Genomic DNA, 14222 nt, shown 5'->3' with positions numbered 1-14222 from the left:
TGGCTTGTCAGAAGATGTCCAGGTCTGTAACCTGAATGGCTGATGGACTGATTGCTTTGCATAATAAAGCCTATTTCCTTGGAGATCAACTTCTTTGTTTGACTACACACACATTGGGAGGGCTCGAGACCTGACACCCGCTAAGAATAAGAACAGCAGGTGACTCCACACAGTGCAAGTTTTGATTCTGGAAGAACTTATACCCACGTGTGCTTGTGAATCAGACATACGTAAGTCAAGACTCATCAATAAGCATCCGCATTAAGACCTTATGACATTGCATTACAGTTGGGACTGAACTACACCAGCCTCTTCCAACCTGGTGCCCTACAGATGTGTTGGATTGCCATGCTGGCTGGGAATTATGAGAACTGCAGTCCAACACATCTAGAGAGCACCAAGTCGGGGAAGGCTGAACTAGACTAATATAAAGTTCAGGGCCCTATGGAATAATGTCCAAAGGTTGCAACTTCATAAAAAAGTCACTTTGTACAAGCTTCACAGCACTCAGCTTAGACAGAAAGAAGGACCGGCATGCATCTTACCGTTCCCTTCTCTGGGGGTCCCCGAATCGGTGAATAAAGTGCTCATGATTTTGTCAAAGTTGCAGCTTGGCTCTGCATTGTCAGAGTCCTCGGCGAAGTGTTTCAACATCTCCCGCAGGACGTCGTCCAGAGAGGTTGCCGTCTCATCCAGAATGATACTGGCTCTGGCCAGGAACCCATCAAGGTCACGGTGAGCTCTGACTTCCTCCTCAAAATTCTTTAATTTTAGATACTGCAATAAAAAGGAGACAAGACAAGCTCTTAAGAATGTTGTCAGGGTGGATACTGAGCCCATAGAATCCCAGAGTAGTTCTGATTCTGAGGAAGAGCAGTCGCTCCTGGGAGAGGAGTGCGCGCGACGCAGACGCAGAGAGCGGCGCCAGATGGAGGGCACGGAAAGGAGGCGAAGTGCCAGGTTGGCGCGCAAACAACGGCTGCGCCCAGAGGATCCAAGGGAAAAGGGGAGGGACTCTCCCTAGTCCTTAAGTTCAGGGGTCTGCCAGTAATTCCCTTTCAAATGGGGACCAACTGTTCCAACTTAGGGCATAGGTCCTCTGCTGCTCATATCTAGTTGCTAACAGTAGAGTTGTTAAGTTGTAAAAGAAGAATAAAGCTTTGAAAGGAATTCCTTTGTCTGTGTCTGGACTTGGCTACTGGATTAGACTGAGAGAGGGCTCCAAGGAGCCCTTGACAAATGTTCCCCGAAGGTCTACCTGTATGGTGCAAGCCACAAATTGAGGAAAACTTTGGTTCGTTCATCCATGGTTAGTGCTAACATGATGCCATGATACATATTTGAACATCAAGAATACTTTTTTGCTTTCCATAATGAAGATCCATTTTTCAGCACCCCACAGGCTGTTTTACACTGGCACATTTCTAGCTTGCTCACTCACTCGTTGTTTTATGACTGGCCTGGAACAACACTGCATTCTATTATTTACTTGTTGCATTTCTATACCGCCTTTCTGATAGGGATGTCAGAGAATTCTGCCACGGACTCCAGTGAGTTCTTTAGAATCTGGCCCCCTGGAATCCGTGGCGAAATGGCCTCCCAACCCACGGAATCCCCCCGGGACGGAGCATACCTGGTAGCAGATGCGGCGGCTCCGGCGGTTCCTCCGGCTGGACTCCTGGCCGCTGCCAGCCTGCTGTGGCCGCAAATGGCAGCTGTTGTAGTGGCCGCCATTTGCGTGGCTGTCTTTTTCGTGATAGGCTACATAAATACTTACGTAGCCTATCACGAAAAAGGCAGCCACGCAAATGGCGTAGCGGCCGCCATTTGCGGCCGCAGCAACCCAGCAGCAGCCAGAATTCCAGCTGTGGCCGGCCCCAGCCGGTGGCTCTGCAGAGTTGTCGCGGAGCGGAGCTGGACGGGGAGGATTCCGGGGGGAGGGACGGAGCGCCTCCCCCCCACCGCGGATGCCCCGAAACAGAGCAAGGTAAGTGTTTCGTAAATCCCTACTTTCTGAAACCAACCCAAGCAGATTACAAGAAGTTCAGAAAATAAAAACCAGAATAAAATAAGAACATAGTAAAACATTTAAAACAACTTTAAAAACCAAACAATGTAAAAATCCAGGTTAAAAAGGTGCCTGAGCGTCTGAGTGCAGAGAGAGTGGGAACCAGTCCTAACTCCAGAAGGTGTGCATTTCTAATTTGGGGAGCTACACAGGAGAAAGCCCTTTCCTGCATGCCTGACAAGTGGGCCTCTATAAGCAAGGGTGTCTTCAAAAAGCCTTCTCCCTGCATCCCACCAGTGCGAGACATAAACCAGGGTGGGACGTGGGAGAGGGCCTTCTCTGCTGTGGCACCCCCGCTGTGGAATGCCTCCCCTTGGAGGCCCGATTGGCGGAAACGTTGGTTTCATTTTGGCGCCAAGTTAAAACATGGATTTTCACCAATGCCTTTGAGGGCTAACTGAATTCCCTAAAGTTGCACACTTTTTAACTGTTTTATTGTTTAAGATTTTCTAATTGGTATTAGCTTGTTTCCCCTTCATGGATCACTGCCTTGTTGTGGCGAAGGGGCTTGCGTAACTCAGTGAAGCCATAAGCTATGCCGTGCAGGGCCACCCAAGACGGACAGGTCATGGCAGAGAGTTCTGACAAAATGTGGTCCACTGGAGAAGGACATGGCAACCCACTCCAGTATTCTTGCCAAGAAAACCCCATGGAACGTATCACAAGGCTAAAAGAGATGACGCCGGAAGATGAGCCCCTCAGGTCGGAAGGTGTCCAATATGCTACTGGGGAAGAGCAGAGGGTATTTCCAAGTAGCGCCAGAAAGAGTGAAGCGGCTGGGCCAAACCCGAAAGGACACTCAGCTGTGGATGTGTCTGGTGGTGAAAAGAAAATCCGATGCTGTAAAGAACAATATTGTTTAGGAACCTGGAATGTCAGATCAATGAATCAAGGTAAGCTGGAGGTGGTCAAACATGAGATGGGAAGATTGAACATCGACATCTTGGGAATCAGCGAACTAAAATGGACAGGCATGGGTGAATTTCATTCAGGTGACCATCATATCTACTATTGTGGGCAAGAATCCCTTAGAAGAAATGGAGTAGCACTCATAGTCAACAAAAGGGTGGGAAAAGCAGTACTGGGGTACAATCTTAAAAATGATAGAATGATCTCAGTACGAATCCAAGGCAAACCATTCAACATCACAGTAATTCAAGTCTATGCCCCAACCACTGAGGCCGAAGAAGCTGAGGTTGATCGGTTCTATGAAGACCTACAACACCTTCTAGAACTAACACCAAAAAAAGATGTCCTCTTCATCATAGGGGATTGGAATGCTAAAGTAGGAAGTCAAGAAATCACCGGGATAACAGGCAGGCATGGCCTTGGTGTACAAAATGAAGCAGGACAAAAGCTAATAGAGTTTTGCCAAGAGAACATGCTGATCATAGCAAACACTCTTTTCCAACAGCACAAGAGGCGACTCTACACATGGACGTCACCAGATGGTCAATATCGAAATCAGATTGATTATGTCCTTTGCAGCCAAAGATGGAGAAGCTCCATACAGTCAGTAAAAACAAGACCTGGAGCTGACTGTGCCTCAGATCATGAGCTTCTTGTTGCAAAATTTTGGCTTAAATTGAAGAACGTCGAGAAAACCACTAAACCGTTCAGGTATGACCTAAATCATATCCCTGATGAATATACAGTGGAGGTGAGGAATAGATTAGACCTGATAGACAGAGTGCCTGAGGAACTATGGACGGAGGTCCGTAACATTGTTTAGGAGGCAGCAACGAAATCCATCCCAAAGAAAAAGAAATGCAAGAAAGCAAAGTGGCTGTCTGATGAGGCTTTACAATTAGCTGAGGAAAGAAGGGAAGCGAAAAGCAAGGGAGAAAGGGGAAGATATACCCAACTGAATGCAGAGTTCCAGAGAATAGCAAGGAGAGACAAGAAGGCCTTCTTAAATGAACAATGCAAAGAAATCGAGGAAAACAACAGAATGGGAAAGACTAGAGATCTCTTCAAGAAAATCAGAGATCTCAAGGGAACGTTTTGTGCAAAGACGGGCATGATAAAGGACAAAGAAGGCAGGGACCTAACAGAAGCAGATGAGATTAAGAAGAGGTGGCAAGAATACACAGAAGAACTATACAGGAAAGAGCTGAATGTCCCTGATAGCCATGATAGTGCGGTCACTGAACTTGAGCCGGACATCCTAGAGAGTGAAGTCAAGTGGGCCTTAGGAAGCATTAGTAACAACAAAGCTAGCGGAGATGACAGTATTCCAGCCGAGCTATTTAAAATCCTAAAAGATGATGCTGTTAAAGTGCTGCATTCAATATGCCAACAAATCTGGAACACTCAACAGTAGCCACAAGACTGGAAAAGGTCAGTTTACATTCCAATTCCAAAGAAGGGCAACACCAAAGAGTGTTCAAACTACCGCACCATTGCGCTCATTTCACATGCCAGCAAGGTGATGCTCAAAATCCTACAAGCTAGGCTTCAGCAGTATGCGAACCGAAAACTACCGGAAGTACAAGCTGGGTTTAGAAGAGGCAGAGGAACTAGAGATCAAATCGCCAACATTCGCTGCATCATGGAGAAAGCAAGAGAAATCCAGAAAAACTTCTATTTCTGCTTCATTGACTACGCTAAAGCCTTTGATTGTGTGGATCACAACAAACTGTGGCAAATTCTTAAAGTGATGGGAGTACCAGACCACCTTACCTGTCTCCTGAGAAACCTGTACGAGGGTCAAGAAGCAACAGTAAGAACCAGACATGGAACAACCGATTGGTTCAAAATTGGGAAAGGAGTACGACAAGGCTGCATATTGTCACCCTGCTTATTTAACTTATATGCAGAGTACATCATGAGAAATGCCGGGTTGGATGAATCAGAGGTTGGAATTAAGATTGCCGGGAGAATTATCAACAACCTCCGATATGCAGATGATACCACCCTAATGGCAGAAAGCGAAGAGGATCTAAAGAGCCTCTTGTTGAGGGTGAAAGAGGAGAGTGCAAAAGCTGGTTTGAAACTCAACATTAAAAAAACTAAGATCATGGCATCTGGCCCCATCACTTCCTGGCATATAGAAGGGGAAGAAATGGAAGCAGTGACAGATTTTGCTTTCTTGGGCTCCAAGATCACTGCAGATGGTGACTGTAGCCATGAAATTAAAAGACGCTTGCTCCTTGGGAGGAAAGCTATGGCCAACCTAGACAGCATAGTAAGAAGCAGAGACATCACCTTGCCGACAAAGGTCCGTCTAATCAAAGCTATGGTTTTCCCAGTAGTAATGTATGGCTGTGAGAGCTGGACTATAAGGAAGGCTGAGCGCCGAAGAATTGATGCTTTCGAACTGTGGTGCTGGAGAAGACTCTTACGAGTGCCCTGGACTGCAAGGAGGTCAAATCAGTCCATCCTAAAGGAAATCAACCCTGAGTGCTCATTGGAAGGACAGATAATGAAGCTGAAGCTCCAATATTTTGGCCACCTAATGCGAAGAGAAAACTGTCTGGAAAAGACCCTGATGCTGGGAAAGACTGAAGGCAAAAGGAGAAGGGGACGGCAGAGGATGAGATGGCTAGATAGCATCACGGATGCAATGAATATGAACTTGAGCACGCTCCGGGAGAGAGCGCAGGACAGGAAGGCCTGGCGTGCTATGGTCCATGGGGTCACGAAGAGTCGGACACGACTGAACGACTGAACAACAACAACAAATTAGCTTGTTTAATGGTTTAATATGCTTTTAGGTGTTTAAATTATGTATTGTTTTATACTGTTTAAATTGATTTTATCTATATGCTGCCCTGAGATCTTAATGATACAGGGCGGGATACAAATGTTATTAATAAAAATAAATAAATAAATAAATAAATAAATAAATAAATAAATAAATAAATGTTAATAATCAAGGAGATTCATACTGAGATAGGCTGTCCCTCAGATAGTCAGGCCCTAAGCTGTTTAGAGCATTAACAGTTAAAACCGACACCTTGAATTGAACCCGGAAAACCAGTGGCAGCCAGTGTAGGTTTTTCAGTACTGGGGTGAGGTAACCACCACACTGTGCTCCCGTTAGCAGCCAAGCTTCTGCATTTTGCACCGGCTGAAGCTCCAGATGCTTCATTGTGCACTTCATGCATTTGAGAGGATGTGTGGCACTACAAAGGGAGCCTCCGAGATATTTGCTCTGGGATGCTGCAGTCAATGAGTGATAAACATGTGATTGTGAGCACAGTCATATGGATTTGCCTAGGGAGGCAGTGGGCTCTCCCACACTGAAGGCATTCAAGACGAGGCTGGACAGCCATCTGTCAGGGATGCTCTGACTTGAATTCCTGCATTGAGCAGGGGGTTGGAGTTGATGGCCTTGTAGGCCCCTTCCAACCCTACTGTTCTATGATTCTATGACTCATTTCTGCCTAAGAACCTGCAGTTATGGGCATATATACCATCATGTTCAAGGTGGGCCAGAAAATAATATTTATGCTCATGGCCTGTACATCATCTGTATGTTTTCAAGACCAATTCAAGGTGCTGGTTTTGACCTATAAAGCCTACTGTCAGGGATGTGTCTAAGCGCCTTGAGATGTCTGACAGCTCCGATTCTAAATGAGAGTTGGAACAGCTAGATCAGAGCCCGGCGGAGGGACCCTCCCCTAGTGAGCCAAGATGCTGGGAGAGATTCCTCTGAAGGCCTTGACAAACAGATGGCCCAGGCTGAGTCTCTGCCCCCTTCCTTCACCATGAGAACTCAAATTTCCGAGGAGGAAGAGGGGTGTGACTTGAGAGACGCTACGGCGCATCGCAAAGCAAAGCGGGAAAAGTTAGGGGCAGGGCTCAGACACTCCTCCAGGATAGCCACTCTTGGAAGCCAACGTAGGAGGGAGCCACCCTAAGGGAGGGGCATCACTGTGAAACAAGTCTGGCCATGAGATCATGCCCAAACTGTCAGAAACTTCACTACCCCCCCCCCCCCGGTTTGTCTCCTTTGATTAGGGATCACAGATTAGTTGTTTAGGGGCCTGAAGCTGTCTGAGAGCTTCCTGGAATCTGCATTTGTAGAGAAGCTAGTCTCTACCAAAATAAAATATTAGCCTGAAGCTTTGTCTCCTTGTGGTGTTGATTGCAAAAGGGAAGGACGATCCATTTCTGACACCTTAGATGGCTGAAGACTACAACACCTGATGGAGCGCCTCCCCTAGTATGAACATACACCTACACTACAATCATCATCCAGACCCTCCTCCAAGTGCCTTCTCTGAGGGAGGCTTGGAGGGTGGCAACAAGGAAGAGGGGCCTTCTTGGTGGTTGCTCCTGATTATGGAACAATCTCCCCAGTGAGGCCCACCTGGCGCCAACACCGTCATCTTTGTGGCGCCAGGTTAAAACCTTCCTCTACTCTCCTGCATTTAACAGCATATGATAGGGCTTTTAACAGGCATTTCTTATTGCTGGTTGTTAAAACTGTTTATATTTTTGTATGTAGATGGATGGATGGATAGTTACTCTATTGTATTTTTAAGGTTTTAATCTTTGTAAACTGCCTGGAGAGCTTTGGCTGTTGTACCGTACAGAAATGTAATAAATGAAATGGGAATATCCACTATGGACCAAGAAAGTATTTGGATGTGAGAGAGGGGGGGACTTCAATCTGTGTTACCTGGATTCAAGCCCTTTCTTCTCCACAAAACCTCCCCAGTGCCTTGATTTTCGCTGAAATGGATCAAGGTCCACGAGTGCATCACAAAGATGAAGAAATAAATGTACTTGTTGATTAAAAAAAAACTCCGACTATGGTCTGAAGCAAACCTAAGAGGCCTTAAGCAAGTCACTGGCCCAGTTCACGCAATCGCCAGGTGGTGAACAAGACACGATGGCTTGTTAGCCACGCTGCGTGTGCCAATCACATACTGGCCTGATTTGCTTAATTACCCCCATTGGTGCAGCTTATCCTTGAGCCCAGAGAGGGTGGGTTGCTGCCATGGTTAACAAACTGCCCCAGAACGCTAAAACAGCCCATGGGTTCCAGGTGGTTTGTTGTGGAGGAAAACTCGTGCTGAGTCTGACCGAACACAGGTAAGAGCCCACTATCGAGCCTACTCTGTGGCGGTGAGGGTGGCAAAGAGACAGTTCTTTTCCACCAGCATTGCATCTTCTCAGTGTCGTCCAGTGGAGCTTTTCCGAGTGGTTCGCGGCCTGTTACATTCTGGGCCAGGGAGAGAGACGGTGGAACCCTCGGTAGCACGCTGTGACGAGTTTGCACGGCACTTTGAGGATGAAGTCGCTCAGATTCGTCATGAATTGGACACCACCATTAATGCAGTTCCATTGGTAGAGGCGTTCAGAGCACCGTCTGGTCCAGTTTTATTGGATGAGTTTCAGTTACTGAGGCCTGAGGATGCAGACAAGGTGCTTGGCCAAGTCCAATCGACCACTTGTGTGCTTGACCCTTGCCCTTCATGGCTTATTAAATCAAACAAGGAAGGGATGTCCGGCTGGGTCCAGGTGGTTGTAAATTCCTCCTTGAGAGAGGGAGTGGTGCCTGCCGCTTTAAAAGAGGCAGTAATTAGACCACTCCTGAAAAAGCCTAACCTGGACCCAGAGGATGTTAACAATTATAGGCCAGTGGCCAACATCCCCTTCCTGGGCAAGATGCTTGAGTGGGTGGTTGTAGGACAGCTCCAGGCACTCTTGAATGAAACGGATTATCTAGATCCATTTCAATCGGGCTTCAGGCCTGGTTTTGGAACGGAAACTGCCTTGGTCGCCCTGTGGGATGTCCTCTGCCGGGAGAGGGACAGGGGGAGCGCGACCCTGTTGATTCTCCTGGACCTCTCAGCGGCTTTCGATACCATCGACCATGGTATCCTTCTGGATAGGTTGTCTGGGTTGGGAGTTGGAGGCACTGCACTACAGTGGTTCCGCTCCTACTTGGATGGCCGATTCCAGAAGGTGGTGCTGGGGGATTATTGCTCTGTGCCATGGCAATTGTGCCATGGGGTTCCACAGGGCTCTATTTTATCCCCCATGCTGTTTAACATCTACATGAAACCGCTGGGGGAGGTTATCTGGAGGTGTGGGCTGAGGTGCCATCAATATGCAGATGACACCCAGCTCTACCTCTCTTTCTCATCAAAACCAGGTGAGGCAGTGGCTGTTCTGAATCAGTGCCTGGGCACAGTAATGGACTGGATGAGGGCTAATAAACTGAAACTCAATCCAGACAAGACGGAGGTACTGTTAGTGGGTGGTTCGTCTGCCCGGCTAGGTGATATTCAACCTGTTCTGGAGGGGGTTGCACTCCCCCTAAAGGATCAGGTTCGTAGTTTGGGGGTGCTCTTGGATCCAGAACTGTCACTTGAGGCACAGGTGAACTCAGTGGCATGGAGCACTTTTTATCAGCTTAGGCTGGTATACCAACTACGCCCTTATCTGGACAGAGATAGCCTAGCTACAGTTATCCATGCTCTGATAACTTCTCGTCTGGATTACTGCAATGCATTATACGTGGGGCTGCCTTTGAAAACGGTCCGGAAACTTCAGCTGGTCCAAAATAGGGCAGCAAGATTGTTAACAGGGACTGGTCTGCGAGCTCATATTACGCCAGTACTTTTCCAGCTGCACTGGCTGCCAGTCCATTTCCGGGCCCGATTCAAAGTGCTGGTGTTAACATTCAAAGCCCTTAACGGCTTGGGGCCAGGTTACCTGAAGGATCGCCTCCGCCCATATGTGCCTGCCCGGACCTTAAGATCATCATCAGCGGCCCTTCTCCGTGAGCCCCTGCCAAAGGAAGTGAGGCGGGTGGCTACTAGGAGGAGGGCTTTTTCTGCTGTGGCACCCCGGCTCTGGAATGAGCTCCCAAGTGAGGTTCGCCTGCCACCTACATTGTATTCCTTTCGGCGCCAGGTGAAGACCTTTTTATTTTCCCAGGCATTTTAGCATTTTAGCTTTCTAAATTTTTATCTTTGCTGTTTTAAATCTGTATTTTAAACTCTTGCACTGCTGCTAGGTTTTATTGTGGTTGTATTGTTATATTGTGGTTTTAATGTTCTATATATTTTAAATTGTTTTATTGTGTGTTGTTTGGTTTTAATTTTTGTGAACCGCCCAGAGAGCTTCGGCTATTGGGCGGTACAGAAATGAAATGAATGAATGAATGAATGAATGAATGAATAAATAAATAACCACAGCAGCAATCAGCCCTTCCATGGTGTTGATGACATTGTAAGCCATGCCGGCAAGGGTATTTAAGCCAATCAGACTGCTGTGCAGCTGGCGCGTACAGCACGGCTCACAAGCCACCACGGCTTGTGAGCCATGCTGAAGGCCATGAGAACCTGTTCACTGTCTCCCAGCCTCAGCATCTCATCTGTCCAACAGGAACAGCCAAAGGTCTGCCTCCTAGTGGGGTTACAAGGGTACAGAGGGTTGACTCTGAGAAGTGTTTGGTCCATTCACCTTTTAGTATGGATCGCCACCCCCTAGAACGGCAAGGCACAAATCAGAATTCTCTTCAGCCTTGCCAAGAATTTGATTGCCCAGCTCCTCCACCCTTGAGCGGCAAGAGCCAGGCCTGGCTGCCAGCAGGGATCAAGGAGCGCTTCCTCTCCACCCAACTGGTGGGGCGACCCAAGTAGGTGCATTATGGGATATTGCACATTCCTTGCGCATAGTTGCCCTTACCATAGTTGTGGAAGGAAGGGCCTGGGATGTGTTAATAGACAGCAGTATACATCAAAGGCATCGCCCCATTCCAGAGAGCGGGCTAAGCGGGAGCATTTCGGAAGAAAAGATTAAAGCTTTAGAAAAGGCAGCTTTAATTTGCCAGACTGGAAAGCTGGCACCAGCATTTGCAAGCCAGGAAATCTAACTTTCCTCTACGGTCATTATAGGGTAATTGCTGCACGATTCATGGCAGACGCAGAGGGCAAATGTTACTATGGCTATAATATCGCAATCCATAAATAAAGAGCTGCTCTTCCACTATAAGAATGTAGGCTGAAGGACCTGAAAGTTGTGCTGTGTAACCCTTGCATTTGGAACTGTGTGTGTGTGTGTGTGTGTGTGTGTGTGAGAGAGAGAGAGAGAGAGAGAGAGAGAGAGAGAGAGAGGAGAAGCTAACTTATACCATAGGTCCATCTAGCTCAGTGTTCTTCTTCTACACCAGCCTTCCCCAAACTTTGGGGTAGCAACCCCACAACTGGCCATGTTGGCTGGAAATTACAGGAGTTTCAGTGCAACACTTCTGAACAGCCCCAGGTTGTTCTACACTGACTTGCAGTGGTTCTTCAGGGTTTCAGGTAAAGGTCCTTCCCAGCCCTGCCTGGGAGATGCCAGGGACTGAACCTGAGACCTACTGCAGGCAAAGCATGTGCTCTGCCTATGAGCTACAGCCCTTTCCTAAGCGGGGCCGGCATGCAAGCGGCCTGAAGCAGGGGGGAGGGTTAAGCCCCTCTCTTAACCTGCTGCTTCTCTGCTCAAAATATCCCCAAAGAGGCCATCAACGCTGCCTTCCAGGCAAGTGAACATAACACCTTGTCTGCCACTAAGAATGAAATAAACACTGTCCTACAATAACCCTTTCTGATCTACGGCAGTAGAAAGGGAGCTTAAGGCCACTGGTTGGAGTTCAACCCATCCAGAGGGCACCAGGTGGGGGAAGGTGGCACTAAGATGCCCAGGATGTCCCACAAGAGGGTGCCTTTTGCAGTCACCATGCAGAAACATCTGCGGAGAACTGGGCATTGTGGGCCCTGCAGCCACTTGACTTTTGGTGAACGAGATTTTTTAGGCTGGTTGGAATGGTCAGGGTTGTAGAACATATTGCATTCTGAGATAACCCAGTTCCATGCCTGTATCACGAGGAATCACAACCCGTGAACCATCCATGGGGCAAACAAAAAACTGAACCGTAAGTTGCAGGTATATGGAATTCTTTCTTCATTGTTTCTAGAAACACCTTACTGCAGAACCTACAAATGGCTTAAACCAGGACATTATTTTTATTGTATTTATTTATTATATTTCTATATCGCCCCATAGCTGAAGCTCTCTGTTATCTCATATTAGTAGAGATAACTCTGTTTAATTTATCACGGAAGTCTTTCCTATGTGTCAGTCTCCAGAGGGGTAGCCGTGTTAGCCTGTTGTAGCAAGAACTACAGAGAGTCTTGTGGTACCTTAAAGACCAAAGAATGTATTCTGGCATAAACTGTTGTGGACACTGTCAGCTTGCATCTGATGAAGGGGACGGTGCTCATGAAAGCTTGTGCCAGAATAAATGTATCAGTCTTTAGACTCTGTGTTATTTTTCCCCATGCATGTTTACTTGGAAGTTCTATGGGACTTACTCAACAGTTAAGCACATAGGACCGGAGCCTTAGATGGCTTTAAAGTCAAATACACCATCGCAAGTGACTTGCAGATAGCAGCTTCAGCTACACGAAAGGAGGAACCTGCCTTGTTAGGAATGAGCATCCCTCTAGGCCAGGGGTGAGGAACGTGTGACGCTCCAAAAGTTCTTGGACTGCAACTCCCGTCAGCCCTGGTCTGCATAATCAATGGCGAAGGAAAATGGGCATTGCAGTCCAACAACATCTGGCGGGCCACACATTCCTCTTCCTTGTTCTAAGCAAAAATGCACCAAGGAGGGTAAAATCAAAAGTATTTCAGTGACAACCAAAGAACATCCCACAATTGAGAACTCCAGGGATTTCAATACAAGGAGATTTAGAGGCAGAAGATATGTATGTTCTATCTAGTCATAGATTATATAAGGCAATGACTAGTCCAGGCTTCCAGATGTGTGTCAGACTACAAATCCCATTATCCCAAGTTAGCATTGACCCCTGCTGGCTGGAGATGATGGGAGTTGTAGTGGGACACAAGGCTGGACGAGGCGAAGACTAAGCTCATTTATGTACTGCAAGTATATGAAAGGCAAAATATTGTTTTTTAAAAACAAAAAAAAATAAACATAAAATTATACTTACTTTTCTTGATGTGTGTAGTAAAACGCACCCAGCGCTTTCATTTTCTGCTGGAAAAGAAGAGAAAAGTTACAATTGTAGGTACACAACAAGCAGTGGGGGGGAAATTGTCAGTCTTGTGACTGCTGTCAAGTTTGTTTGCATACTTAAAATACATGCCATCTGATCTCAAAGGATAGATTCTGGACCAAACTACACATTACGCTGGACCTCTGTGTTTTGAGCTCTCACTGTAATTTTCTCATTTGTAAAAGTAGTGTGTGTGGGGGGGACATTTGGACTGGGCCCTGGAAAGAGGGCAGGGAGGATACACCTACTCCTTTCCCACCACTCCATGGCTGCAATCCAGATCACACACACCCCGAGCAGCTATTAACCATGGAGAGGAAATCTTGCTGTCCTTGGGCGACAGCAGCTGTACACGTGTGTGATCTTCGTCAGGGCCGTGGCACGCGAGGGGCTGTTGGACACCCCCTTCCCCTCACCAAATCACCTTCCCCCAATACCTTGATAAAAAGTTGGGTTCTCCAATGGAAAGTGCAGTTTAGCCCACTGTTAACTAGGAATGGAAGAGGGACCTGTAACCAAATGTTACAATGTGGAGTGCTCCTGTTCAGGGTTTCAGCCGCCCACTCGAGCCTTCTTCCAGGATACTCCATTCCCCCACCCCTCCAGTGTTCTGTCTCCTCCCCCACACTCCACCAAGAGTCATGCACACTGAGCATGCTCAGTCCTCATTGAGCTGTTTTGGGTTTCTTCCTCTTCTTTTCTCCCCTGAAGGTCCCCCCGCCCGCGCAGTTCTGCAAAAAATTTGGGGCTCCCCCAAGCTGGCCTCTTGAGTTGGGTGGCACTGTTTGGGCTACATAAAGATCCACACTCAGAGAATGAGTTTAGTTTAGTTTAGTTTAGTTTAGTTTAGTTAGTACATTTCTAATCTGCCCAACAACTAATCTTCTCTGGGCAGATTACAGCCAGTTAAAAAACTGAAATGGCATTTTCAAACAGTTATAAAATACAATACAAATATTTAACAGAGTAAAAAATAGTATCATAAGAACATAAGACGAGCCATGCTGGATCAGACCAAGGGTCCATCTAGTCCAGCATTCTGTTCACACAGTGGCCAACCAGCTGTCAACCAGGAACCCACAAGCAGGGCATGAGCACAACAGCACCCTCCTGCCCATGTTCCCCAG

The 14222-nt window shown here is 47.2% G+C and overlaps 1 protein-coding gene across 3 annotated transcripts in view; it reads right to left on the bottom strand.

Moving 5' to 3' along the window:
- The window catches only part of SLC4A11 (solute carrier family 4 member 11), a 210034-nt gene that overhangs the window by 91116 nt on the left and 104696 nt on the right, over positions 1 to 14222 (bottom strand). For all 3 annotated transcript variants that reach the window (XM_084855308.1, XM_084855309.1, XM_084855310.1), the window contains exons 4-5: positions 13030 to 13076; positions 546 to 777 (exon numbers count right to left, since the gene is read on the bottom strand). In XM_084855308.1, coding sequence (XP_084711434.1) covers positions 546 to 777; positions 13030 to 13076 — 279 coding nt within the window. The remainder of the gene's footprint in view (positions 1 to 545; positions 778 to 13029; positions 13077 to 14222) is intronic.

This window comes from Heloderma suspectum, chromosome 5 (assembly GCF_057233095.1).
Source record: "Heloderma suspectum isolate Gila_16-S chromosome 5, 16-S_ref, whole genome shotgun sequence".
NCBI lineage: Eukaryota > Metazoa > Chordata > Lepidosauria > Squamata > Helodermatidae > Heloderma > Heloderma suspectum.
This window is presented reverse-complemented; position numbering and strand designations above follow the sequence as displayed.